Genomic DNA, 24,543 nt, shown 5'->3' on the forward strand with positions numbered 1-24,543 from the left:
CCACATGCCACTGCCATCAAGACACTGTTCACGGCAAGGGGGTGAAGCCTGGTAGCTTGCCCAGTAGCATTTGGAGACGCAGAGGAGAGAGGAAGCCGACCAAGACGCTGGTCGCATGGGTTCTCTATGGTCCTATTTTCACCCAGAGCAGTTTGAGATGGCTGAGTCCAGTGAGAGGTACCTGACTGATGGCAGCTGCCTGTGACAAGCAGCCAACACTTGGCATGGGGAGTAAGGGATGGGGATGGAATGCCAATGGCAGAGCAAAAATCCTCCATAAGAGGAGCTCATAGCAAAGGGTCCTGGACAACAATTCCCATTTACCAGGCAGCAGCAGCCAGAGCATGGCCCTTCCCAAGCACATGGGGCCCAGGTTGGAAGCAGCCCAAGTTCCATTGTCTGTTACAGTGCAGACAGCATGGAGGCCTCAGGGCGCAGCTCAGAACCCGCGTTCGGAGGGGTGCATACGAGAGTCTCGAGCCAGCCCAATACAGGTATTCACACCAGTGTTTAGGAACCACTTGGTCTATTGGCTGCTCCTTGGTAAATCTTAGTGCATAAGGAAATACACGGACCTGGAGACAACGAGCACAATTTTAACCATCTTTATGGGAACACCGTCTCCATCAAGCAAAGCAACCTGTGTTGGTCCCTCGGTGGCTGTTAAAAGCACAGTTCTACACTGACAAGCGACTCAGTAAAACCGGCACCTTCTCACTCAGCAGGCCTGGCCTCCTGGGTGCACTGGAGTCAGCACGTATGACTGACGCCTTAGTGCTTTACTGATTCAGAGCATAAACTAACTTCTTGCTGCCTCTTGCCTCTGCAGAGCCAACACTGCTCGGAGCCAGCTGAGGATTCTGTTCCATATTGAAATGTAGGGAACAGTCAGACTGGTGCAGGGTCAGTCACACCTGTGCAGAGACGTGGGCTGGCTGTAACTCTTGGCATGATTTGGCTCGCAGGACCTTTATGAATGGTGTTTATAGGGGAAGGAAAGAGCGCAGCTTAGCTGAGATCTTAGGCTGAGTTTGCACTGGAAGAGACCGCTCTCTGTTCACAAAGACTCAAGAAAACACTTAAGCATGCGTTTAGTTTTCATTGAAGCCCATGGGACTTAAGCACATACATAAAGGATTTTCCTAAACAGGGATGGATTCAAATATATGTGCGCGCATCCCTGGAGTGGCACCAAATAGAGCACATGGGACCAAGAAGTCAGAGACAAGCAATCAGGCTATCACTGTTCATAGAATATCAGGGTTGGAAGGGACCTCAGGAGGTCAGCTAATCCAACCCCCTGCTCAAAGCAGGACCAATGCCCAGATTTTTACCCCAGTCCCCTAAATGGCCCCCTCAAGGATTGAGCTCACAACCCTGGGTTTAGCAGGCCAATGCTCAAACCACTGAGCTATCCTTCCCCCCAGAGCAGAGCAGGAGAGCTTTCACTGCATTGACAACTCGTGCCTCCCACATGGGGGGAGGAGGGTGGAGGGGGCACAATGCATGACCACCCCATGCATCTCCTCTGCGCAGTGACACGCCGCCCCCGCCCTATGCGCAGTCCGGAGCTGCTGCGTTCTGCCCACCCCGTGTTACCTGTGGGGGGTAGGGGCTCTGTCCATCTCCTGCTGCGCCTGCCTCCTCCCCCCCACACCGCATGTTCAGCTGCTCTCCCAGGCTCAAGCCAGCTGCTCAGGGTTGCTGCTCTGTGCGGCACAGCAGCTGCCTGAGAGAGCCTGGCTGGAGAGGTGACAGGAGCAACCCACTCCCTGCCTGGGCTCAGCTGTGGGTGACGGGCCAAGCATGCGGGGGTGTGGGGGGGGGTGCACTCTTGCTCGCTCTGCCCCTGTCCCAGACAGCCAGGCGGGGAATCATAGAACTGGAAGGGACCTCAAGAGGTCATTTAGTCCAGTCCCCTGCACTCAAGGCAGGACTAAGTATTATCTAGACCCTCCCTGACAGGTGTTTGTCCAACCTGCTCTTAAAAATCCCCAATGATGGAGATTCCACCACCTCCCTAGGCAATTTATTCCAGTGCTTAACCACCCTGACAGGAAGTTTTTCCTAATGTCCAACCTAAACCTCCCTTGCTGCAGTTTAAGCCCATTGCTTCTTGTCCTGTCCTCAGAGGTTAAGAACAATTTTTCTCCTTCCTCCTTGTAACAACCTTTTATGTACTTGGTGGTCCGCTGCTGCCACTTCCCCAGCCAGGCTCTCTCAGGTACCTGCTGCAGCAGAGCAGCGACCCAGTGGCCAGTCCCGCCCCTTCCGCTCACCGCCTGGGTCTGGCTGCCAGTTGGGGTTGGGGGAGAGGGAGGCAGGTACTTGACCCTGCATGCCCCCGGTATGCGTCGCCGATCTGCAGACGATAGGTGACCATGACGACAAAAAAACCACACACACAACTCTAAAAAACAGGACAAAGAAAGATGCTTTGTTTTTTCCAATAGACTTTTTTCTTTTTTATGAAAAACGGTCACACGGAATTCTCCAACAAACATAATGCCAAAAAAAAAAAATTAAAAACAAAAACAGAAAACAAAAGACAAAAACCTGGCTCTCCTTTCCTCTCGATTGTCTGAAAAATCCTTGTGTTCCATAGAAGGCATTGGGCAGTAAGTGCTTTCTATTTAACATTAGCATAAAATCTCTCTCTCTCTCTCTCTCTTTAAAATTTGCTCACACAATTTGCTTCTATAAGTACAGTACACTTTGTGTGTGGCTGTTTGTGTGTGCCTGTTCCCAGATCATTTACATTCACAATCCAACTGGAAATAAAAAATAATATTCTAAACGTCAGACTGTGTTCTTTATAATTTCATAATTTTTTCACAGTTTTAAAAAGTTTATATTTTTATATATATATATTTATATTTATAATTAAAAAGTCGAATCCATTTAAAGACTTATAATACAGAAGGGTTTAAAGAGTCTTTTGGTACATTAAAACTGTACAGTTTAGAAACATTAATATCCACCAAGTCTTGGTGAGCCGCGGGCTGGAGCAGAGGTGGCGGAGTTCAGCACCATTGTGGTTCTTTTAAAGTATGAGGGATCATCTTTTAGGAGGTGCCCCTCTGCTCTTCCCATCGAGGCTGCAAGTCTCTAGTACTCAGATAGTACCATGGCAGATAGCTAAAAATCTGTCCTTGTAAGTATCTCTCCCCTGGACCTCTGGGTGGGTCACTCTGCTTCCATCCACGCTGGAACAATCTCGGTGCCCTAGAAATATGTAGTGCGAATCGGTTAGCTGCAAAGATCAGTGCATCTCGTGAGATTTCAGTTAAGTGCAAGGACATTGCGCCGTGGTCTTGTTCTGCTCCACTCCCCATGCTCCCTGCATGCTGCCCGGAGAGCCGGGGCTGTGTATTGGTGTTCCGGGTTGCAAACCTGGCTCCCTGAAGCAGCTGCTTGAAGGCAAGTGGCCAAAGCTGAAGGCTCAGGCCTGTGAGAGATCAACGAGATGGGTGGGCTGGCTGCTTGGAGGAGGGAGACTGACTGCTCTCAGTGAGCCCCGGGGATGACTGTCCACATGGACCCATTACGCTGAATGGCCGCTCCCGATGACTGCTTGGTTCTGGCTCCCACTGTGGATATGCAGCATGCGTCTCCTGCACGCACACTCCTTGGGGGCAGTTCTCATCTCATCCCTTTTGAGCAGGGAGCTGTGTGTCCTTCTGCTTGAATTGCAGGAGCCTCACACCCAGGGGGAGCGCAACCCCTCAGCTCCACGTGAAAGCTGAGGGGCTGCACCTGTGTGAAAAAGCAGTGATGGGCTATGGCCTCCTTCGAGCTGCAAGAAGGGGCTTCCTTGTTTGTGAGCAGGTTGCAGCAACTTCCCCATTCATTTCACCTCCTGAAGGGAGATTTTTTGTTCATTACACTCCACCCTGTACCCTCCCTCATGGATTACAGCCCTCCCCTTTCCCTTCCTCCCTACCCCCCATCGCAGACTTTTTTTGGGATGAATCTACTGAGTTAACCAATTTGTTCAATGAGAGATTCTGTTCTCTCCTTCAACCCAACTCCTCGTAACCCAGAAGGGACATTAGTCAACGGCTCTGTGTCCAAGTGACTCCATTCCAACTTGGCTGTCCACTCGCATTAGCTCTCCATTAGGTCCCAGACAGCAGACTTAGAGGAAGGGAAGCTGATTAAAGGTGCGCCTGCTGTTTGAGCTGAGGCGCTTAGAGAGACACTGCTCCTTTCTCTTCCACCTCATACTTCCCAGAAAGTCATGTGCAGTTAACAAGGAAGGAGCTATAAGGAAGGAGGCACAGATACCCTGAAGGCTAGTAGGTGTTCTTCCAGACAAGGTCATCCTCTGAATTTTTCAGGGGGTCAAGCAACACAAAAGAAGCCTCCTCTGTTTTGATGTTATTCTGCTGGTGCAGGGATCTGAGAATCATTGACACTCCAAGAGCAGAAGGGGGAAGGAAGAAGCTGGTTAATTTTGTCTTAATTAAAACCACCCCGTTCATCCAGAAAACAATGGGCTCCAATCTCCAATGCTATCCCAAAGGCATCTTCAGAAAGTCCTATGGTTGCTTCCTCCCCACCCTAACTTTCTCTCTTCTCCTTTTGAAGACCTGTCCATAGTGCGACACAGAAGTCATGAGCAGGAAAGAAATAAACCATGTTGTCTGAACAGCATGTCCTCAGATTCACCACGCTCCTCTTCCAAAGGGAAATCGGAACTCTCCAGGCAGATAGCACATGTCCCTGAATTCCCTTTTCCTAGACAGTCAGCAGATAACTGGGACGCCATCTGTATTGAAAATCATGCCTGTCGTGGGCTCGTATGTCCCTGCTAGGTAGTACAGATCCTCACTGTCCTGGTATTTCTTAGTCTTTAGCATCTGCTCGTACTGGTCCAGACCAACCACCAGACACTTATGAGAAATGGTCTGGACATCATTTTCATCCACGTGGGAGGACTGGTACAGTGCTCGCTGCATTAGAGGAATGGGGGGGGGGCGGGGGAATAGAGAGGAAACGACTCATTAGCAGACACTTCACAACACTTAGAACACACCCCTTCCCTACAGATTAGGTGCCCCAGGCCACAGAAGGACCTGAGAGCTACACACACGGAGTGAAAATGGTGGGATGCAGAAGGTTTATTTAATAAACCTTGAGGTTTATTTGCTGCATCCCCACAGTGAGACAGGCCATCAAATGGAACTTTGTGAAGGCTTTTACAGTTGGATATTTCCCCCAGTTTCAATCAAATCTGGTGACTCGGTCGCCATCTTGCATGTTTCTCAGCCTCTCTGTGAACCTCAGGATCAGTCTGGTGACATTTTGTCAGAATTTAAATGAAGTAAAACAAAGATGAGCCTGGGCTGGTGCCAAACACCACCGAAATCCAGGGATGTTCACATCTGGATCTTTGCAGGCTACCTTCCCCCCCTGTAAGATGCTCGGCCAAAACCATGGACTTGGGGCTGACACCCATCTCAGCATAGAATTGGACCGGACCAGACCAGATCAGATGGCCTTTACCTCATTAACACTTGCTGCTCCGCTTATAAAATCAGAGCAGTCAACAACACATCACAAAACCTTCTCCAAGGCCTGGCCTTCTGCCATCCGCACTCTCATCTTACCTCCATGAAGTCCTTCCTCTGGTTGGATGCCTGCAGAGTGGTAGATAGGCTCCTCCCAGATTTCTGATCCCAACGCTATGCCGAGAACAGTCAGCCAGAAAAATGGAGAGGGAGAAAAGTTAAAGCAGGCAAGTTAGTACCTTTCAAAGGCGCCTCCCTCACCGAATAAAGATGTGCATTCCCACAGCCTACATCTTGACCTTGAGTCATCAGCTTAAACAGAGCCCGATCTTTAGAGCGACCGAGCAGCTGCAGCTCCCAGTGACGTCAATGGGAGCTGTGGGTGCTTGGCACCTCTGACCATCAGGCCCACACAGCCTGCCCGTACGCCAAGGGCTTCCTCTCACCCTTCACATGTCAGACGGCAGGAATAAATCACTTTGCTCTGTGCACCCCGGGGACACACAGAAGTTTGATGGACTCAAGGCTGCTCGCTGTGTTTCCAAGCTGTGTCTTAGAAGTATAAAAACCACCTCCCCCTCTCAAGTGGCTTTAGAAACCCCAGGCGTGTCCATCGACTAATGACTTTGATCGTACAGAATCTCCATGTTCACCCTTTACTGATCACAAATGGAACCAAGTTATATTTTGCACTTAGTTAAAAACTATGAAAGTCACCCGACCCCCGCCAGGATGAAGGTGTGAGGGAAGCTTTGCAGCATGGCCATTAAGCAGGGCGGGCAGCGTTCGGTCGACATACCTTGCCTTCGTTGAGCTTTTTTCCAGGGTTGGTTTCTTCTGGGTGGTAAAACCACTTGACCCTGACTACCATGTTGTTCCCCCAGGACTCCCACATGCTCTGGATCCGGCCGATGTAGGGCAGGTTGGGCCGGCCAGCTGACAAGAAGACTGCGCAGTCTCCAATCCGGATGATCTCCTTGCCACGGACAATGGCCTTGTAGAACAGCTTCCTGGCCTTCCCTTTCATTCCTCGTCTCTGTGAAATTAGGAGCGCAAAGCTGAGTGAACAGAATACTAGGTACAAACCAGTCTCACTCATCCCCCCACTCTGGGATAGCTTGCGCGCCCTGCCTGCATCCCACTACGGAGAACTAGAGCACCAACAGTTACACCCTCTTGTTGGGTCAGCCCAATGGTATGGCAAAGCAACCTGAGGACACCTCAACAGTGAGTGGGTCCAGATGAAGCATGTTACCTTGGGAGATATGGCAAGTTGCCCCCTTTTAAGCACCCCCTGCTGGCTAACAGGGAGAACAGCAATGATGGGAGGCATTTATCCCTTTCTGGCCAGAGGGCCAATGACACAGCCGCAAACGTCACAAATGAAATTGAATGGTTAAAGGGTGATCGGAGAACCCCTAGTGAGAAGGGAGTGGGGAGTATAGAGTAACCTGATTTCAGTGGGGGGTCCGCTCCTCCAGAAACAAACCAACACCACCTCAACACACCTAAAGATAGTGTATCTGTTTATGGTTTCAGTACAGCAAGGAGCCAATGCTCATGGACAGAGGGGCCAGGCAGTCCCAACAGATGGACTGCAGCTGCTGCTGGAGGGTCTTTCCGGATGTCTGCTGTAAATCTGCCTGAAACATTTTTGATCTTCTTCCTTCCTGCCTGGAGTAACCCCAGTAACAAACCAGTTGGGAATGCACCAAACCTCACCACCAGGGATGCCTTCTCCAGCCAGGAAGAGGGTGGGGATGAAACTGCTGGTTTGGCAGGGGAGGAGGCAGAGTAGAAAGGTGACAGGGATTATGAAAACAAAGGTCAAGAGCCAAAAGAACTAGCCGGAGCGCTATGCTCACCTGGGTGGGTTTGCCAAACCACTTCCAAAGCTGCCGTGCAGGGAGGAAGGCAGCGATCTTGGGTCTGTTTTCTACTGAAGGCAGCCTCTGCCGTTTGGCAAGCTCCTTGGTCGTGGGCAGATGGATCCCCTCCCGCTTTTTGGGCCTGCTCTTGTTGCTGCTCGGAGGTTGCTTCTGCTGTGGCTGCTGTTGCTGCTGCGGTGGCTTCTGGCCTTGAGGGTGAGAAGACACGCGGGATTTTCCTGCCTGCTTGGTCTGCTTTGGAGTGAGAGCCTGCTGGACTGAGGAGCTCGGCTGGGCGTCAGCCGCCTCCTCATCTGAGCTACAGGAGGAGTCTTCATCTGTGGTGGAAGAGGAGGAGGAACTGGAGCTTGATGAAGATGAGGTGGATGATGCTGATGAAGAGGATGAGGAAGAGGATGAAGAAGAGCTGCTACTGCTGGAAGAGGAAGAGGAGGAGGAATTAGATGAAGACAGAGGGGTCGAAGCTCTGGAGCTGCTTGAGCTGCTGTCCTGAGCTTCACCTCCGTTCTTCTCGGCTTCTTCTTCGCCCTCGGACTCCGAGCTGCTGCCGCTGCTGTTGCTTTCAGTCTCCTCCGCGGCCGTCGCTGGGGTGGTTTTGACTTCTTGATCCTTGCCTCCAAAATTAGAAGCCGAAGATTCCCCCTCTGCTGCTTTAGCCCTTGACGATTTCTGCTTGGCTTCACTGCCCAATGCAGCAGGGTAGCCCATCCCCAGGACACTCTTGCCATCCCTCCTGCTGGTCAGGTTTGACCCCTCCAGCATCCTCATGGCCTCCTTTGTTTTCTTGGTCTTTGGAGACATCACCCCTTCATGGTCCAGCTTGATGAGGATTTCATTGTCCAGTTGCTTTCTCTGAGCCTTGGCTGCTGAACCAAACTCCTGCGACTCCTCGGCAGGCCTTCCCTTCTTGGCTTTGGTTTTTCCGGAGGGGTTGTCATTGGAGCTGAAGGATCCCAGCGCCCCCGGGAGCTCACTGTAGGGTTCCGTTCCAAGAACATTGCTGAATGCAGGAGGCTGAAAAGAAGGCGGAGGTGAGCTATGGAGTTTAGCAGAGATCTTCATTTTGCTGGCTTTATTCCGTTTTTCCTCTGCAGGTGGGGGAGATCCTCCTGCTGGATTCTGCTGGCTTTTCCTTGACCCCTTCACGCTTTGCTTGCTAAGGCAGATTGTCTTCTCTGGAGCAGAAGGAATGTTTGCTGAAGAATCTCCCTGGTCTGTCTCTTCCGGCAAGACTGCTTCTTCTGGAAAGGAACAGAAAGCAGATAGACTGAGAGATGCAAATATCACCCATATGACATTTTCAATAAGCCGGGATGGACTCCCTCAAGTCACAATAGTTGCTGAATATTCCCTGCACGTAACTCAGGCGCTGAGGCCCTGGGTGGGGAGGGAGATTTAAAGATTTCTGCTGTTCCTTCATGGCTTGCTTTTTTATCATACTGTTCACTCCAACCAGTGACCACCTTAGCAAGGCCCTTTTTGAGGACTTAATAAATAATACAGGCCAGTATGTCTGAGGCTAACACCAATGAACTGCTGACCGCTATAAAGAGAACGCGCGATGAGCTTCCTCTATCACAAACCAAGCTGAGAAAGCACAATCTAGGTCTCTCCGATCTGTGCTATACTTACTGCTGCCCAGATACCGTGCCTTGAAATACAAGGTGAGATGGTGGCTCATTCAGTAGCATAATAGACTACCACGGGGACCTTAGCATGAGCCAACCTCATGACACTTCTCATGCCAGCCATGTCCTGTGAGCAGTGGTGAGAGGGAAGCCTTAGCCTCTGGAGGGTACAGCAGGCCTCACCTCAGCCATTAGTTGCAGACACAGTGGGAGGCTGCTTGCTTTCCTAGCTGCGGGCAGAGTGCTGCATCCATAGGGTGGTGGAGCAGCTGCAATGTTGAAGCTGCTTTCCCTCCCTCTGCAAGCTCAGCCATTGGAACTGTTCCGCCTCCCTACAGGTGCAGCGCTCTCCCTGCAGCTAGGAAAGGGAGCAGCCTCCCAGTGTGTCTGCAATTCATGGCTGAGGCTCATGCCCATGGATGCGCCGCTGAGAAAACAGAGTGGAGTTTCCAAATCTTGTTTGCAGCACTGAATTCAATAACCCCAGTTGGTAAATAACTAGCTCTCTAACCCAACCGAATCCCATGGACAAACTCCTGCAAGAAGGAGAGAAACTCAGTAGCTGCTCAACACTTTCCCTGAACTTTGGGTTACAGTGCTGGAGGGAAGCTGTCTTCGAGGGAAGGATGAGGATTAGGAAGTTTAGCAGCAAAGACCAGATGCAGACCTGCACTAGTGCAGGTTGGGTGTTTGCAGAACCACCTAGGCAAAGGGATGCTACTCTAGGAAAAGAAATGCTACATTACCGGATTAAACAGTTGGCACAAGGACTCACTGAACTGCACGTTAAAACAGGGTGAATCAACCTACCAGCTTTCAGCTTGATGCTTGGCTTTCTCCCACGACCTTTGCCCTTGGCCACTGGCTCCTCTGACCCTAGTGTACTGCCCTCTTTTCCTTCCCCAGCATCCTTGCTGGACTTCCGGCTGCGGCGCTTGGTACTGGGCACCAAGAGGGCAGGGGAGGGCTCCGCACCTGTAACATCAAGTCACACCGATGAGCAATGCTGGTGTATGCCTGCCCACTAATCAAACCAAACAGAACCACGCTGCGCCAAAACTGCACGTCTTGAATTTTCAGCAGCAGCCATTAAAAAGGAGCTTGTTGCTGTCCCCAGATTTTCGCTGGCATCACACAATGCTTATGAGGGATGCACGTTATGTGCTATTGGGAAATTGCCACCTACTAACACCGGGCAGACAGGGATTCACCCCATCACTCCAAAATGGGTTCTCCTTCCAACACCCCAGCCCTAGAAAACTCAGTCCTGATCCACATAGCTTAGGACACACTCCTGGAACAAAAACAGTGGCGAATTATCCCTGGAATCTTACGGGATAGTTCCCTAGCATGGAAAATCTCCCTTTTGAGCAGGTTTAAAAGGAGGCTGCTCATGGGCTCTGGGGGAAACCTCATGCAAGAACCCAATTCAGGAGTCCAGACTTACACTGGATCTTGTAGTCAGGTGGTAGAAGCCGAATATGAGACAGGGGGATCCGGCCAGTGTCCCCATCATCAAATTCCACCGTTATCAGATCCCCATCCTCCTCCAGATCAAGGGCCCCTGTGGTTTGAGGGGAAAGCCATTAGAAAGAGAGGACTGGGAACACACTCAGCTGGAGCAGTAAAGTGGAAACGAGATGGACCCTGGCACTTGGAAGTTATGACTGATGGAGGCAGGGCCAGTTTCAGAACCTGCTACTAAGCCAGACCCATCTGGGGCGAACAACCTGTGATCCAATTACACACCCCGCCCTCAAGCGCAAATCTACTCTTTCAACACAGTCATCCCAATAGCTTAATCCCATCTCTTCTCACGCCTGTTCACTCTTCGTTTGCACTGACGTCCCTCCATTATGGCCTGTCCAGTAGCCTCAGATCCATCTCTGACTGGATTTTATCGCCACCCTTGGCTATCGTAAGCCATCATCTTCCCTCCCAGATAAAGAATCACTGTTTCATCCCTCTCTCCTTGTCTCCGTCTCCCCAGTCTGTTAGTCATGTGCAATCCCCTCTTACACTCTCTTCAGCTAGTGCATCTTGCACTCCAAGGGCTGCATCCCAACTGGCAGCTTCTTCATTTATGGCCACTTTCCCGGCCAGTCAACATCAAACCACGTGTCCAGGGCATTGCGGGGAAGCAGGAAGTGCTTTGCAGTCAGCTCACAGCCCTTCCTACTCTCTCTTTACAGGCACTTTTTACGGCTCAGATTTCCAAAGAGGCCAAATGGAGTCAGGAACTCAGGGTACGATTTTCAAAAGTGCCTATGTGACTTAGGCGCCTATGTCCCATTGAAAGTCAGCTGGACTTAGGCTCCTATCTCACTTATGGGATTTTGAAATTTTTTATCTCCCCCTCCTAGGCTTCTGTTGAATTTCAATGGTTATAAGCACCTAACTCCCTTAGGCCTCTGTGAAAATCCCAGCATAAGTGCACAGTAATATTGGCCCGCGAGGCAGCTGTGATGATTACATACCACAATGGGGCTCTTTGCAGAGTCGGGCACTACTCCAGATAAGGAATCTGGCCTGGCAGGGCTATCACGACAGGCTTTGGGGCTGCACCGTACTATTCCCCTGATTCTCCTGAAGTTTTGTGCTAAGATACTCCTGGCTTGTGAGCGTAAGAGGGGCAGCCATGATATGCTCTTACCTCTCACCACGGTCCCTGGGTAGAGGCAGCGATACTGCTGGCTCCAGTAGGCGGCAATTCTTGTTCCTTCAGGCAGGAACCTCACTGAGGGTGGCTTCACGTCAATAATCTGTTTGGGGTGGGACAGCAAGTTACTAACCCGCCTGAGGCCTCCATGATCTTTTGTCCTTCACACTAGTGTTCCAGGAGACTGACTGTCAATGGACACTGCTGAGACCTCCCCAGGGAGGACTTCCTGGACTTCCTCCTCCACCAGGATTCAAAGGTGCCTCTGCTGAAGGCTGCAGAGCAGGAAAAGGGTGACCTCTATAGGAAAGGGTCACATTCCTCCACGTAATACAATGCAGTACAGCTCGAAAGACTCAAAGTCCTACAGTCCCTGGCAGGACAGGGTTAAGCCCTTGGCCCTGGTGCGTGTTCGCCCAATGCCAGCGATGGGAAGCTGAATCCACAATGCCGGGAAGGGAATTACATTTGCCGAGGCACATAAAGCAATATCTGTCTGGGACCTGCTCCATGCTGATGAGGCATCCGGGGCAGGACTGGGGGCACCGCTGCAACTACCCACCAGACAAGGAGAGATTTTCCTTTTGCCTCCCCCATCCCTGATACGAAAATCATATTGCACATGTGGAGAGTAAAATGGCCCAACTTACAGCTTCCTGCAGAAGCTGCTCCAGACAGTAGATATGGGGACGATTTCCCCTCTCCCCTTCCACCACGACTCGGTATCTGAAAACACAAGACCCCAGAGCATCACAAGATATCAGAGCTTAACAAGAAGGACCCGCTGTGCCCCAATAACTCTTCCCTGGGCTTAGTTCCTTCCCCAATGTCCTACCTTCTCCAAGCCCTATCATCTTCCACCTCAAAATCCCCAGTTTAGCCAAGGCTGTTTAACAGGAGGCTGCATTCTTCCAGCTGAGGAATTCCCTGGTAAACTAGGGTAGCTCATTATGGTAAATTCCTCCTCCCAGCCAAACACAGCTACTGCCCCCAGCTTTGCAGCTCTCAAGAAACATCTGCAGCCCATCAGTATCCAGCTTGCTTGGCACAGAATCAGCTGTGCTGGATCACACACCAGGTGCTCAAAAGACCCCCCCACTGGGTCTCTGGTGGAGCTGGGGCTAAAACCCCGCTGTGCACGAAGGACAGGGCAGCAATACTGTGCGTACATGCCCACGGGCGCCCCCAAAGCATGCGCTATCCCCCCGCCATAGCAGGGTCCATCAGGGGGAGGCTGCCATTTTACTCACATGTCAGGAGAGTGCACGGTCTTCACGTGTCCGGCATAGAGCAGCTTGTCATCCATGGGAATGAGGACACGCAGCCCGTCCTTCAGTTCATCTTTGTCAATGATACAGGAGCGGGGGGCTGCAGGACCACGGAGCAAGACATGGAGTTAGCGGCTCCATTCAACACAACAGAAAGGGGCAGATCCCATGGGACAAGGGCCATTCTACAGCCATTCTACAGCTTTCGACAACACCTGCCACTCCCACTGGCCTCAGTTAGACTGTCAGCTGTTTGCGGCAAGGGCTGTCTTTCTTTGTACAGCTCCTAGCACAATGGGCCCCTATTCTCAGCTGGCCCCTAGGCACTTTGGTGATACAGTAATAATACCAACAGGCCAGACAAAACCCAGCATCTCGTAGAGATGTAGAAACCTGTAGGGGTGCTTTAAGGAATAAGTGGGCGGCTCTTTACTGGCTCATGGTTCATAACTAGGGGCTAACGCACAGACCAAAACCAGTCAACACTAGTCGGGTGAAGGGTAAAGGCAGATCATACAAACCCCTTTCTTTGGGTTATCATCCTATCATTCCCAGGTGAACGCAGAGCAGATGCCCTGCCTGATTCTCCAGGCAGCCCTGCTATTGGGCCGGCTTTGCAGCTGCCCTGACTGAGGCACAAGGAAGGTCAAGGGACTTGCTGGGGGCCAAAATACTAGTCAGTGGTTCAAACGGGGATTAGAACTCAAAGCCCTCTTGGGACCCAGTCCTTTGTTCCAACTGCTTGTGAGCACAGCCCGCCCCAATGACTGATGGCGCGCGCCTGCGACTGCTGGCCAAGGCAGGTCCGGCCTGTGGGGGATTCAGGGCACGCCGAATGAGAGCTGTGCTCCTCATCAGAGTGGAGCAGCATCCCCTGTATCACACTGGGCACGCTGCTCTTTATCCAGCTGGGAAAAGCTCATCCGACTCTCCCAGCCATTGCTGCCGAAACACCAGGCGTGTTTAGAAAAGCTTCCCCTCCCCCGACAGCGACAGCCTCCGGCTCTCACCTGGGGTAGGCGCCCGCTCTACAAGCATGCTCAGGGGAAGATTCTCGTCCTCTGAGAAGCTACTGTCTTGATTGGGCTCAAAGTCCTCTTCGGCTGCCATGCTTTCCATCAGCTTGCTGACTGCGCCGCCCTTCCCTCGGTTCTGGAGAAGGAAACGAAAGAGCACATCAGAAACTTCGGCCACATCCGGGATCGAGCTTCAGGGCTCAGGAGCCATTTTAACAACCCTCCTTCCCCAGCGCTGCAGTTTCCTTTCTAAGTGATCCCCATTAGACATGGAAGGTTCCAGGCCGGAGGCCAAGATGCAACATCCCTGCGGCAGCCCTGACTCTGCGCCTGCCATTCTCCCTCCCGTGGTAGGTAACCTGGCCATCCAGGACACAGTGCAATTAGGATGCAGATCGCCTCAGCGTGAACCACCGCAGTCAACAGGCCCTACCAATGCCGTACCCAAAGTGATGGTTGCCTTTCGGTAGCTCACTGAGTTCTTTGCTTTGTTTATTTGCTGTGTTTATCCCCCACTGCTGTCGTCAGCTGAACGAGGGCTCCGAGAGCCCTTTCCTACGTTCGAGCTGCATTTCTTGACCTGCCTGGACATTAAAAGAAATGTTGACGTGCTGGGGCCGTCAGAACAGAACCAGGCAGCCGTAGGACTGGCCTGCGATACTCGTGATGAGAACCAGAAAGAACTGTGTTTCGGCTGCTGTTGCAGAGTCCGACGGTGTCCCTAATAACCTGGAACTGGTGAAGAGGGACTCCCTGGGGAAGGTGGCAGTTCAGTCACCACTCCCATTCAAGGGGTCTTGAACTCTTGCCCACTGGGCCAGCAACACCCCTCAATGCTGCCCTAACGCGGCCACGTTCTTCCGGGGCACAAAGTGGAATTTGGTTGGCAAGGCCTGAGCTCCCTGAACTGTCACCTGGATGTACCTTCCCTCGGGCCCGGGAAAAGTCACTAGATGGTGGTGTTCTACATTCATCTGAGTCTTTAGGCTTCCTGACAAGAGGAGAACTTGAAAGAAGTAAAGTCTGACTTGCCTGTAAGGGTGTTTCCGTACAACCCTTCCTGCCCCAGTCTCGTTAGCGAGAACACTTTATAGTGCTACCAACGTCCCAGCTCCCAAAAGGGTGTGTCTGTCTGTCTGTCTGTCTTCCCCCCTCACAATGCAATATGGCAGGAAGGAAGCAAAGACCCAGCTGTCTTGCTACAACCTGACTTCAATCTGTGAGTCAACCCTCACCTCTTTCTTTACCTCCTTTGCTTTCACCTTGGCTTTACTCTTCTTGTTGGAGCTCAGGGAGTTGGCCAGGCTGACCCGGGCATCGGAGGGGGAGCTGGAGATGCCAGCGGGAGACATGGAAGAGGAGGAGGAGCAGCAAGGGGCCTCTTTACCCTTCTTCCTCTGCTAAAAGCAAATACAAAAACAACCCCCGCCCATAAAAAGGCTTGATCAGTAACGCTCGCTAGCCAGTTACAGGGGAAAGATGGAGCAAAGGGGAGCGCGGCAGTTCGTATTCAAACAGAGCTACGAGTAAAGACTCCAGCCACGATGGGGCAGAGCCCAAGCAGGCAGCTTGCCAGACTCTTGCACTGTATTGAGGCTCTCACTGCCTCTCTGGCACTCGGCATCGACATTCCAGCGAGAGCTTTTCATTATCCCAGCCTGCACCCCCCGCTGACCAATTCTTCCTCCAGAACTGCTGGAAAAGGACCCCACCTGATGTCGTGTCACAACTTGTCTAATTCTTCCCATAATCCAATCTCCCCAGTAAGCCGTGAATAGGCCAAATTGGAGCCAAATGCTTCAGCAGACTGGTTAGCACGTGATTGGGAAGGGAGCACTGCTATTCCCCGAGAACGTGGGATCTAGGACGTCGCTGGGCTAACGGCAAAGCGCCTCTGGGGACCAGACCGGGGGAGACTTGGGGGCGAGACAGGAGTTTTCCCTCTGACTGCAGTGCAGGGTTTCCGTGGTGGAGACAGAGCAAATTTTCCAGTCCCCAGTTTTACAATGGGGCAGAAAAAGGATTGCACGGCTAGCCTGGGGGTTACATCCTGCCCCATTGAAGTCAATGGGAGTTTAACCAGCAGGGACAGGACCTCCCCCAGAATCCCTAAACCAAGGTCTGGTATAGTCAGGCAAGAGCAGTTAGCCTGGTCCAACGTTAACTGGGCAGTAGTGGATAAAGGAAACTCCTTTATGGGCAGTGGGGAGGGTGTTTCCATGCAGCAGCGAGGAGCTGCTGAGATGAGATGGCCATTAAACTCACCTCCTTCCAAGTGCCAGGATCAACAGGATTAACCTCCCCGCCCCACCCCCCTGCAAGTCAGCCACGCCCCCGGCTCTGCGCCCCACCCCAGCAAAGCAGCTCCTACCTTGCTCAGCTCTTTCCTTTCCTTCCCTTTGCTCCCCTCCTTTTTGGGACTCAGCGGCGCCCCCTTCCCGCAGCGGCTGGGCTTGGAAACAGGGGTGGAGCTCGTTGGCGTGCTGGGCGTCGGCCCAGACGAGGAAGTGCTGGCGTCGTGGAGGAAGATGCGCTCGCTCCGGCGCCGATTCCACAGGTCGTCGTCACTCGCCTCCAGCCCGAACTCAAAGCTCAGTTCCTTGGTGGACTTGAATTTTTTCAGCTTCCGGCCTTTCTCTGCCCCCATTTTGGCTTTGTCAGCGCTCCCGGGGCTGGGGTCCATGCTGCTGGGTGCCTGGACGGGGGTGGCGCTGCCTTGTTCCATCAGCCCCTTTTTCCCACGCAGCAGCCCAGAGGGAGATTTCTTCCGGATCTTTATCTCACTCTCCGAGTCAGTGTATTCAAACTCCGTTCCTAAATACAAGGAGGTTGAACCATCAGCGCCCGACTTCGATAGGGGTGGGCTGGGTCTGACCCAGCGTCCTCTGGCTTTGATGCCAGACTTTACCCTTGACCCGCAGAGCATGGCCAAAAATCCCCAAGAAAATCCACCCTAGTTCATTGCACAGAGTCACACCAGGAAATGGAAGTGAACTCCCCAGAGGGGACGGGGGCAAGAGGAGATCTCTCCTTCTCCAGTCGTTCCCCATGAGAACGCTGTAACCAGCAAAGAGTATGGAACAACCCCCATGGCACCCACCAACGCAGCATCGCTCAGAATTAATGACCATTCCCATCACTTCCCCCTTCCTTACCTCCCAAGAGCCACATCAATCCACGTTTCCCAGCCTGCTGCCTGTGGGGCATGCCTCGCCACCCCTAACTTCTCCCCGCAGCCACAGAAAGGCCTGCACTCATTTTAACAAGTTACAGACAGGGCTCAGTATGAAAGGGTTTGGTGGCTGACAGAAAACAGAAACTCCTCCTGCGGGGCAAAGGCTGACTCCCTTAATGGCCGGGCTCCTCACACAGATCCACTTGGCTATGCTGGGTTCAGATGAAATGTTTTATTAATTAAACCCCCCAGCTTCAAGCAATGCTTTCTGATTGGCCAGTGAGAGCAGAGGGGCCTTTCTATTGGCTCGAGTAGTCGCTGTAAAGTTCAGAAGAGGTAAATGATCTCTTGCACTTAGCAAGTGGAAATCCCCTCCTGCTGTCCTCTTCCCTGTACCACAGCAGAGACCTGAGACAGTATCTGGCTGAGGTCCTTTCTGGCCCCCATTACGGCAGTATCCGAACACCTCATGATCTTTGAGGCATTCATCCCCCTGTGACATAAGGCAGTGCTATTATCCCCATTGTACAGATGGCGAACTGAGGCACAGAGACACTATGGTGACTGGCTCAAGGTCACACAGGAAGGCTGTGGCAGAGCAGAGAATTGACCCCAGGTTTCCTGCGCCCTGAGATAACATCCTAACCTTGAGACTACCGTTTCTCCCCTTCCTGACACTAACAGTTCAACCCTACCTCTAGTCCTTAGTGAAGTGTCATCAATTCCTCCAGTTCTCCTTCTCTGACAAACACACGAACAATGAATGAAGATGCTCCAAGGCATGAAATTGGGATCAAAGTTACCCCATGTTCGTGTGAGTGAGAGAATGTCACACGCGCACACTCTCTCTCCTTCATTAGCTAAAAACCAATGTTTTGCCTCCTCCTCTCCCTCAATGAGACATTTCAAACACGCTTAGGAAGAGTGCAAGGCAAAGTCAGTGAAAGCAGGCACTGGTTGAAATGAAGGACCCATTCATAGTTATGATATTAACCCTCCTTTTTATTAATACAAACTAGACAAGTTCTAGACACTCTGGGTTTTAAGAGGGACAGGTTACGAGAAGCAGTTGTGATAAATTCTTCACGGAGGCTACTGGAACAAGTTGGCAAAAGCCTAATCTACCATGGAAATGGTGCTAAAATAAGCGGGGCTCCCAGGGAAGACATCATTTTCCATTCTGAAGCATGCCATAAACTCCATTATCATTTAATAAATATTAATAAAGAGTTTATAAATGGAACCTTTCTAGATCTGGCTGCCTGAGAAAGATGTCACCCTGGGGTACATTTGGCAGCACGGTGCATGGGGCAGAAAAGACAAATGTGGAAGACAGAGACTGCAGCAGACAGACAGACATAGGGACAGAGACACACAGGAGCAATCTGAGTGCACAACACAGTGTAAGGAGCTCCCGAGTTCCAGTCTGATAACGACTCCCTCTATGGCTTTGGACAAATCACATAACTTCTCTGCCTCAGTTTCCTCATCTATAAAATGGCCTTGTTTCATTTTTCCTCTTTTTAGTCCCCCCCCTCATCTCCTTTCTTGTTTTGTGGCTCTCCCCCCACTACACCCCAGGCCAGGAAAGTGCCAGGAGAGAGCTCAGGGAGATGGGCTCTCCGGGCAACACATGTTCTCATGGCTGAGCTGGGCGCCGGAAAGCAGAAGAGGAGAGAGCCTTTGGCTGATGGGACGCAGCCCTATTTGTGAGCTGCTCCCATGCTGACTGCATTCAGAGCTTCCCTGGGAACAGGGAGGCAAGGCAGGGAGGAGGTGAACTGGGGCTCAGCACTTTTCCTTGTTCCAACGTCCCCTCTGCCCTGCACCAGCCTTGCACACTCCCTGCGCCCTGAAGGACCCACTATCCAGGCAGCGAAATGCTGCCTAGAAGGTCTGCTGCCACCATGGGGCTTCCTTCAGCTGCCTTTGCTGCTTGCCCAGGGAGGTGGCACTTTGGGCTCAAAAGTTAGTGGAGTAGCATGTGTGCGTCTGAACGGGGCAGCCCTGCATTGTGATCCCACATCCACGCCGGGGGCCCGGTCTCTGCGGACCTGCTCTCCACAACCCCTGGAAGTCAAGAGGAGCCTTTCCATTGACTTCAATAGACTATGGATCAGCTCAGGTACCATGGCCTGTCCAGCAGGCACAAACTCAGCTCCTTGCCATGCGCACTCTGCAGGAAACCTCACCAACCCATCCTTAATTACAGCCACACGGGCTTCCCCTCCTCTGCCCCCTCGCACTGTCATACAAAGGGGCAAGGGGCTGTCAGAATGTAACACCATGTCACTCCTGTGTTCAGCACAGAGATGGGGGGTAAGGCGGGGGGCGGGGGAGGGAAGAAGATGACAATCCAACACACCCTGGGGCCCCAACAAAGAGAAGCCAGCCAGGCAGTGTCAGTTTAGAAGCCCCAAGGAAAGCCACTGATGCAGGCAACCAGCAGCAAACAACCGGATGCACTTTGCCAGGCAATGTGAGGTTTACTCTTGACCACATGGGGTCGCTATCCCTCTCTGCTGGTGCTCCCCCTGCAGAGCCATGACGTCTGGGCCCACTGGCCCAGCAGCCACCACCAGATGGACTGGAGCCCACCCACCTCTCCAGGGGCAGTGGCCCTGTAAGACAACCCCAGTATCCTCAACATGGGTGCTTCAGGATGGGCCTAAAATAGGGGGAGAGATGCAGGAGTGGGGAATTGTGTGGAGGGTGGGTTCTGCTCCCTCTCTTTAGAAGCCATCACTGAATGAAAACCTTGAGCCAATATTTCCATCCATGCTCCTCAGGTTCCCTGCACCTTCAGCACAGGTGGGACCCTCCACTCCCATCTTGTACCCAACAGCCCCCTCCCCATGGGACTTACCCATCAGACTCTGCCGCTCTTCTTTCTTCTTAGCTTTTTGCTTGGCCTCCAGCTGGATGATGGAAAGAGGAGGGGGGACAATGGGGCTCGGCATAGCACTAGCAGCAAACCTCGCTAGCAGTCCCAAACCGCTCTCATCCAGAGCCGGGGAGGAAAGCCTGTCGTTGCTGTCCATCCCATAGTCCTCTGCTTCCTCCTCTTCCTCCTCTTCTTCCTCGGAGCTAGAATCTAGCATGCAGAAAAAAGGAAGCCCATTACAAATCTAATCAGGTTTCCACTGTCCATCCTTCAGCCCTGGTGCATCAGATTGCAGCTTCCCAGCAAACAGAGCGCCAGGGTTTCTATCCCTGTAAGCCTGCGGCGTCCTCTCTCACGCTGCAGAGCCACCCAAACTGAGCTAGACACCTTAGGCCACAGAAAACAAGAAAGTGCTTGTAGTCACGGAGGGTATAACTCCTCACCTACTAAGACTTGCCTGGTAATACCAGCCTTGTTCACACAGGTGCACACGGTAGCGTGCGGTCAAAAACAAACAAACAGGGAAACCCCCACAACTGAACCCATATGGGGCAAAGGAGGGCAAGAGAGACTTAGGCGAAGATTTTCAGATTTTATTATTACTTTTTGCCTCTCCCTCTTCATAATGAAATCCTTTGCTTTGTGACTGCACTGGAATGGCTCTGTAACGGCAACAGAGCTCTCCTTCATTGAAGGGGAATACACAAAATCAGCACATGCCCTGGCAGGGAGGGAAGACACACACAGAGCAAGACAGAGACAGAGACAGAGATGGCAAGACGGAGGCAGGGATGGGGGTGGGGTATTAAGAGCAATGAAATTTGAATGCTTAGACAAATAATTGTGGATGGAGAGAGGCATAAGGGAAGAGAATGGCAGTTCCTAAGGGGTAATATTTTCATCAGTTTTGCTTTGGAGCTGGGGCATGAGGCGTGTTCCACTAACACACGGCATAAAACTTTCAACATATGCCCCTTCAGGCCCAGCCCAGTAATGCAGGAGCAGTTGCAGATGGGCACAAGTCCAGCTTTAACAGGACAAATCCTTATGCAAACAGACCACCTGGGCTGATACAGGTGGAGGGCATTTTGCTTTGATCTTTTTCTCGATGGGGTGTGTGTTGGGGGGGGAATTAGGGGAGGCTTGCACACTCAGAAGCGTGCATCACTCTCTTCCCTGTAGCACATCCTTGCTAGTTAGTCAGTAAAGCAGCTTGAGGGTGATTAGTTACTGAAGGTGTGATTCAGTAGGTACTGGTTAGAAAGGAATCTCTCTGTATAGTTAATTGCAACAAAATGGACCTGGCAAACCTATTTAAGAGCTCTAGTTCAAAAGGAGACATGAACTGGGATCCTCAAGAATGCCCAATTTCCTTCTGTAGTAGGAATGTTATTTGCACTATCAATGTCTAGCTCTCAGTTCCCTATAGGCTAAGGTCTTTGCATTCTGAAAGACTACCAACCTAGAAATCAAACCAGAATCCCCTTTCAAAGATGAACTGAACAGGAAAACATTTTCCCTTCCACTTGTGCCCTCTATGATATAAACAAAAATGGTCTCAATGTCCCCCTCCTCCCCACACTCCCCCGCCCCAAAAAAACAAAAGGCTATTTCCCCCTCCCCCTCGACTTGCTTTTTAACCTTACAAACAACAGGAATCCAGAAAACAGTTTTGCCTTCCCTGTTTTTACTGGAATCCCGTCACTCACCAGTGGAATGTGCCCGATGAATTTTTCACAAAGAGAGTATGTGTTAGGAGTTAGAGTTAAATGGCTACTAACAAACCAAAGAATTTTAGATCACTAAAAATTCCTTCCCCCTTTCAGTTGCTCAGTCTTGTTTCTTGGGGTGTCAAAATCCCACTAGTTCTACAGTCCTTCAGCAAAAACAGAGAAATCCGGACCTGATATTTCTGTCATTAAAACACCACGCAAAGTAAAGACCAAAAAAAATTTGGGGAGGAGGGGGGGTGAAATAAGAACACGTCCTAGTTTTATTTCTTACTCAGAAACAAGCAGAAAGGGGCACTACTTCTATTCCTCTGCAGTTCAACGTTTAAATTAAAATGCATCCAGATCAGGGAGACAAAAGTTACCCGCATAAAGAGAGCCAGCAAGTTGACTTGCATTAGAGACACTCCCATTAATATGGTGCAGAAGGACACAGTCATGAATCCTGACACTGACCAGCAATCTCAACTCCTCTTCATCAACTGAGACCTGCCCTCCTTGCAAAAGTTCCCACAGACTAAATGCCAGCCTGCAGGTCCCATGATATTTTCATGGGCGATAAAAGAAAAGCAGAGATCAAAGATATGTCAACTAGAGATGCCCCTTCCTCCACCCCCTCCACACTACACACTGTTCAGTACATTGGCCAATGGCCCATCTACCACAGAAACTCCCATAGTGGAGCTTTGCCCTTGCTGTTGTACAGAGTCACATCACCAACTGTCTAGTGCTTTAGGCCCATGCGATGGGGAGATTTCTGTTAAAATGGCTGCAATGCTGATGCCCCCCGTCTGTTGGATTTCCTTAAATCAGGGAGACTAGTGTTTGTCCCTGCTTCATTTCATAGCCTGCCTACCGTCTTTTTCCCGCTTACACAACCCCTGGGAGGGACAAAGATATAGGATTTCCCTCAAAGGTTTAACGTTAGATAATTCACAAGCAGAAACTGATGAAAAGTAGTCTCCTGACCTCACCTCTAAATCTACAGCATTGAACCAGTGACGAGGTACTAGCCCAAGAGATTGGGAAAAATGGAGAAATCTTTCAATATATTCCCAAGAGTCTGTCCTGTCTGATCCATAACCCATTTCCAGGTGGACACTGCACAGTAGCTTGGTTATTGCGGCTGCACCTGGTCTGTTTACACACTTATTTGCCAAGTGGTTATGATGAAGTCATTCACGCTATCAGTTTCAGAGTCTTGGCTCTGACAACTCTTCCTGGCGGGAGTGGTGGAGAATATTTCAGCACTGGACAAGAAATGCCCAACAACAGCTAGCCACTGGCAAGTGTGCCTCACAGGTGCCCGTTCTGCCTGATCTGTGGTGGATATGAATCTGGTACACCTTATGAATCTGGAACACAGCTTGAGAGCTCTCGCTCAAGCTGTAGCAGCTCATTCTTTTAAATCTGCAGATCCCCACTTCAATCTCCAGTGAGTTGGCCGAGATGGCAGCCATCAGACTATCATTCTAGTGAAGCCTCCACATTTAAAACAGGAAGTCAACCAGCTGCACCCAAACTAACAGAATCTAGCAGGAGGAATAAGCTAGGATGAATCCACCAGGTTCTGCTGTACAGATCTGGTTGATGAGGAGCGGAGGGAGAATGCCCATCACCAGCATGAAATCATAAAAAGAAACTAGTCGTTCTGCTGGGCTAGGGGAACGCCTTTCATTTAACGCTTAAGCTCCTCTTTCAGCAAGCCCAGCAATTCATTTAGCATATGCTAGTCCATGAAATGTCTCAAACACCTACAGTATTTCAAATGCACTAAAGTAAAACAGATTTAAAAGCCATGACGAAACTGATCATTATCCCTGCTACTGAAAATACAGGATATAACAATAGACCTGGCAGTTATTTTAATCTACTTCAAATATATTTTGTCATACAGTGTAAAGACTATGGCAGATATGTACCCAACGCATTTTAAAAGATCACCCATATTTAACCCCCAGAGACTCAATCTTCAGAACAGAAAATATGTTTTAAAATGTTCACAGCCTTCACCAACATCGCTTTCCCCTACTCCCACCACTCATACAATTTATTTCTTTGCTACATATCCATCCCTCTCTCACAACCTGCACACTCCCTCACCCCTCACTTTTTCCGTGGACAAGAAAGAATTAAAAGTATTTTTAACTACTCTCAGAACTCAAACACTTCAAAGCTAAAAACAAAGGTTACTTTACGATTAAATACTGAGCATGTCACCTGGGTATACATGCTGCTATGGTGGCCCACAGCAGCCAAATTAATGTAGCTTGCACATTTAGGCTCTGTTGCTCTCACGCATGAAGTGTGTAAGTGTTCCCGTTGAACTTAATGGGACTACTTAAAGTAAAGCAAGTACATAAGTTGTTGCAAGATCAGGGCCTTAAAACATTTTGGGGAAAAATTCTCTCTGGTCAAAGATAGAAAAAAAAAAAACATTTTCAAAACATTATACTTTTTCTCAAACATCATTAACCAACCAATACTTTGCAAAGGAAAGAAAAGCATGTACCCAAAACCAAAACTCTTTACCTACAATTTTTAAGTATACATATATACACACACACACACACACACATTATATATATATGCACACATACACACACACAAATTTATGTGTACATGTTATCAACAGCAAATAAACTAGAGCCACCAAATACTTTACCGACAAAATTTCAACCTGGGTCCCCACATTTTTTTTTATTTTATTTTATTTTAAAAGAGAATAATTGAAAACTCTCTTTGTTCTTTAGTCTTTCAAAATGACTGAGCTAGCATGGG

At 50.6% G+C, this 24,543-nt stretch overlaps 1 protein-coding gene across 11 annotated transcripts in view; it reads right to left on the minus strand.

Moving 5' to 3' along the window:
* Positions 1-4,503: 4,503 nt before the first annotated feature.
* TNRC18 (trinucleotide repeat containing 18) overlaps positions 4,504-24,543 on the minus strand; it is an 87,751-nt gene continuing 67,711 nt past the window's right edge. For 6 of the 11 annotated variants that reach the window (XM_039490861.1, XM_039490859.1, XM_039490854.1 and 3 more), the window contains 13 exons: positions 20,015-20,242; positions 16,345-16,787; positions 15,209-15,373; positions 13,968-14,109; positions 12,940-13,057; positions 12,340-12,415; positions 11,684-11,792; positions 10,478-10,594; positions 9,841-10,005; positions 7,379-8,643; positions 6,313-6,549; positions 5,613-5,687; positions 4,504-4,955 (listed from right to left, as the gene is read on the minus strand). In XM_039490861.1, the coding sequence (XP_039346795.1) occupies positions 4,749-4,955; positions 5,613-5,687; positions 6,313-6,549; positions 7,379-8,643; positions 9,841-10,005; positions 10,478-10,594; positions 11,684-11,792; positions 12,340-12,415; positions 12,940-13,057; positions 13,968-14,109; positions 15,209-15,373; positions 16,345-16,787; positions 20,015-20,242 (3,347 nt within the window). In that variant the 3' untranslated portion in view covers positions 4,504-4,748. The remainder of the gene's footprint in view (positions 4,956-5,612; positions 5,688-6,312; positions 6,550-7,378; positions 8,644-9,840; positions 10,006-10,477; positions 10,595-11,683; positions 11,793-12,339; positions 12,416-12,939; positions 13,058-13,967; positions 14,110-15,208; positions 15,374-16,344; positions 16,788-20,014; positions 20,243-24,543) is intronic. The other 5 variants (XM_039490855.1, XM_039490853.1, XM_039490857.1 and 2 more) reach the window with 4 other exon arrangements.

Source organism: Mauremys reevesii, linkage group 10 (genome assembly GCF_016161935.1).
Source record: "Mauremys reevesii isolate NIE-2019 linkage group 10, ASM1616193v1, whole genome shotgun sequence".
Classification (NCBI taxonomy): domain Eukaryota; kingdom Metazoa; phylum Chordata; order Testudines; family Geoemydidae; genus Mauremys; species Mauremys reevesii.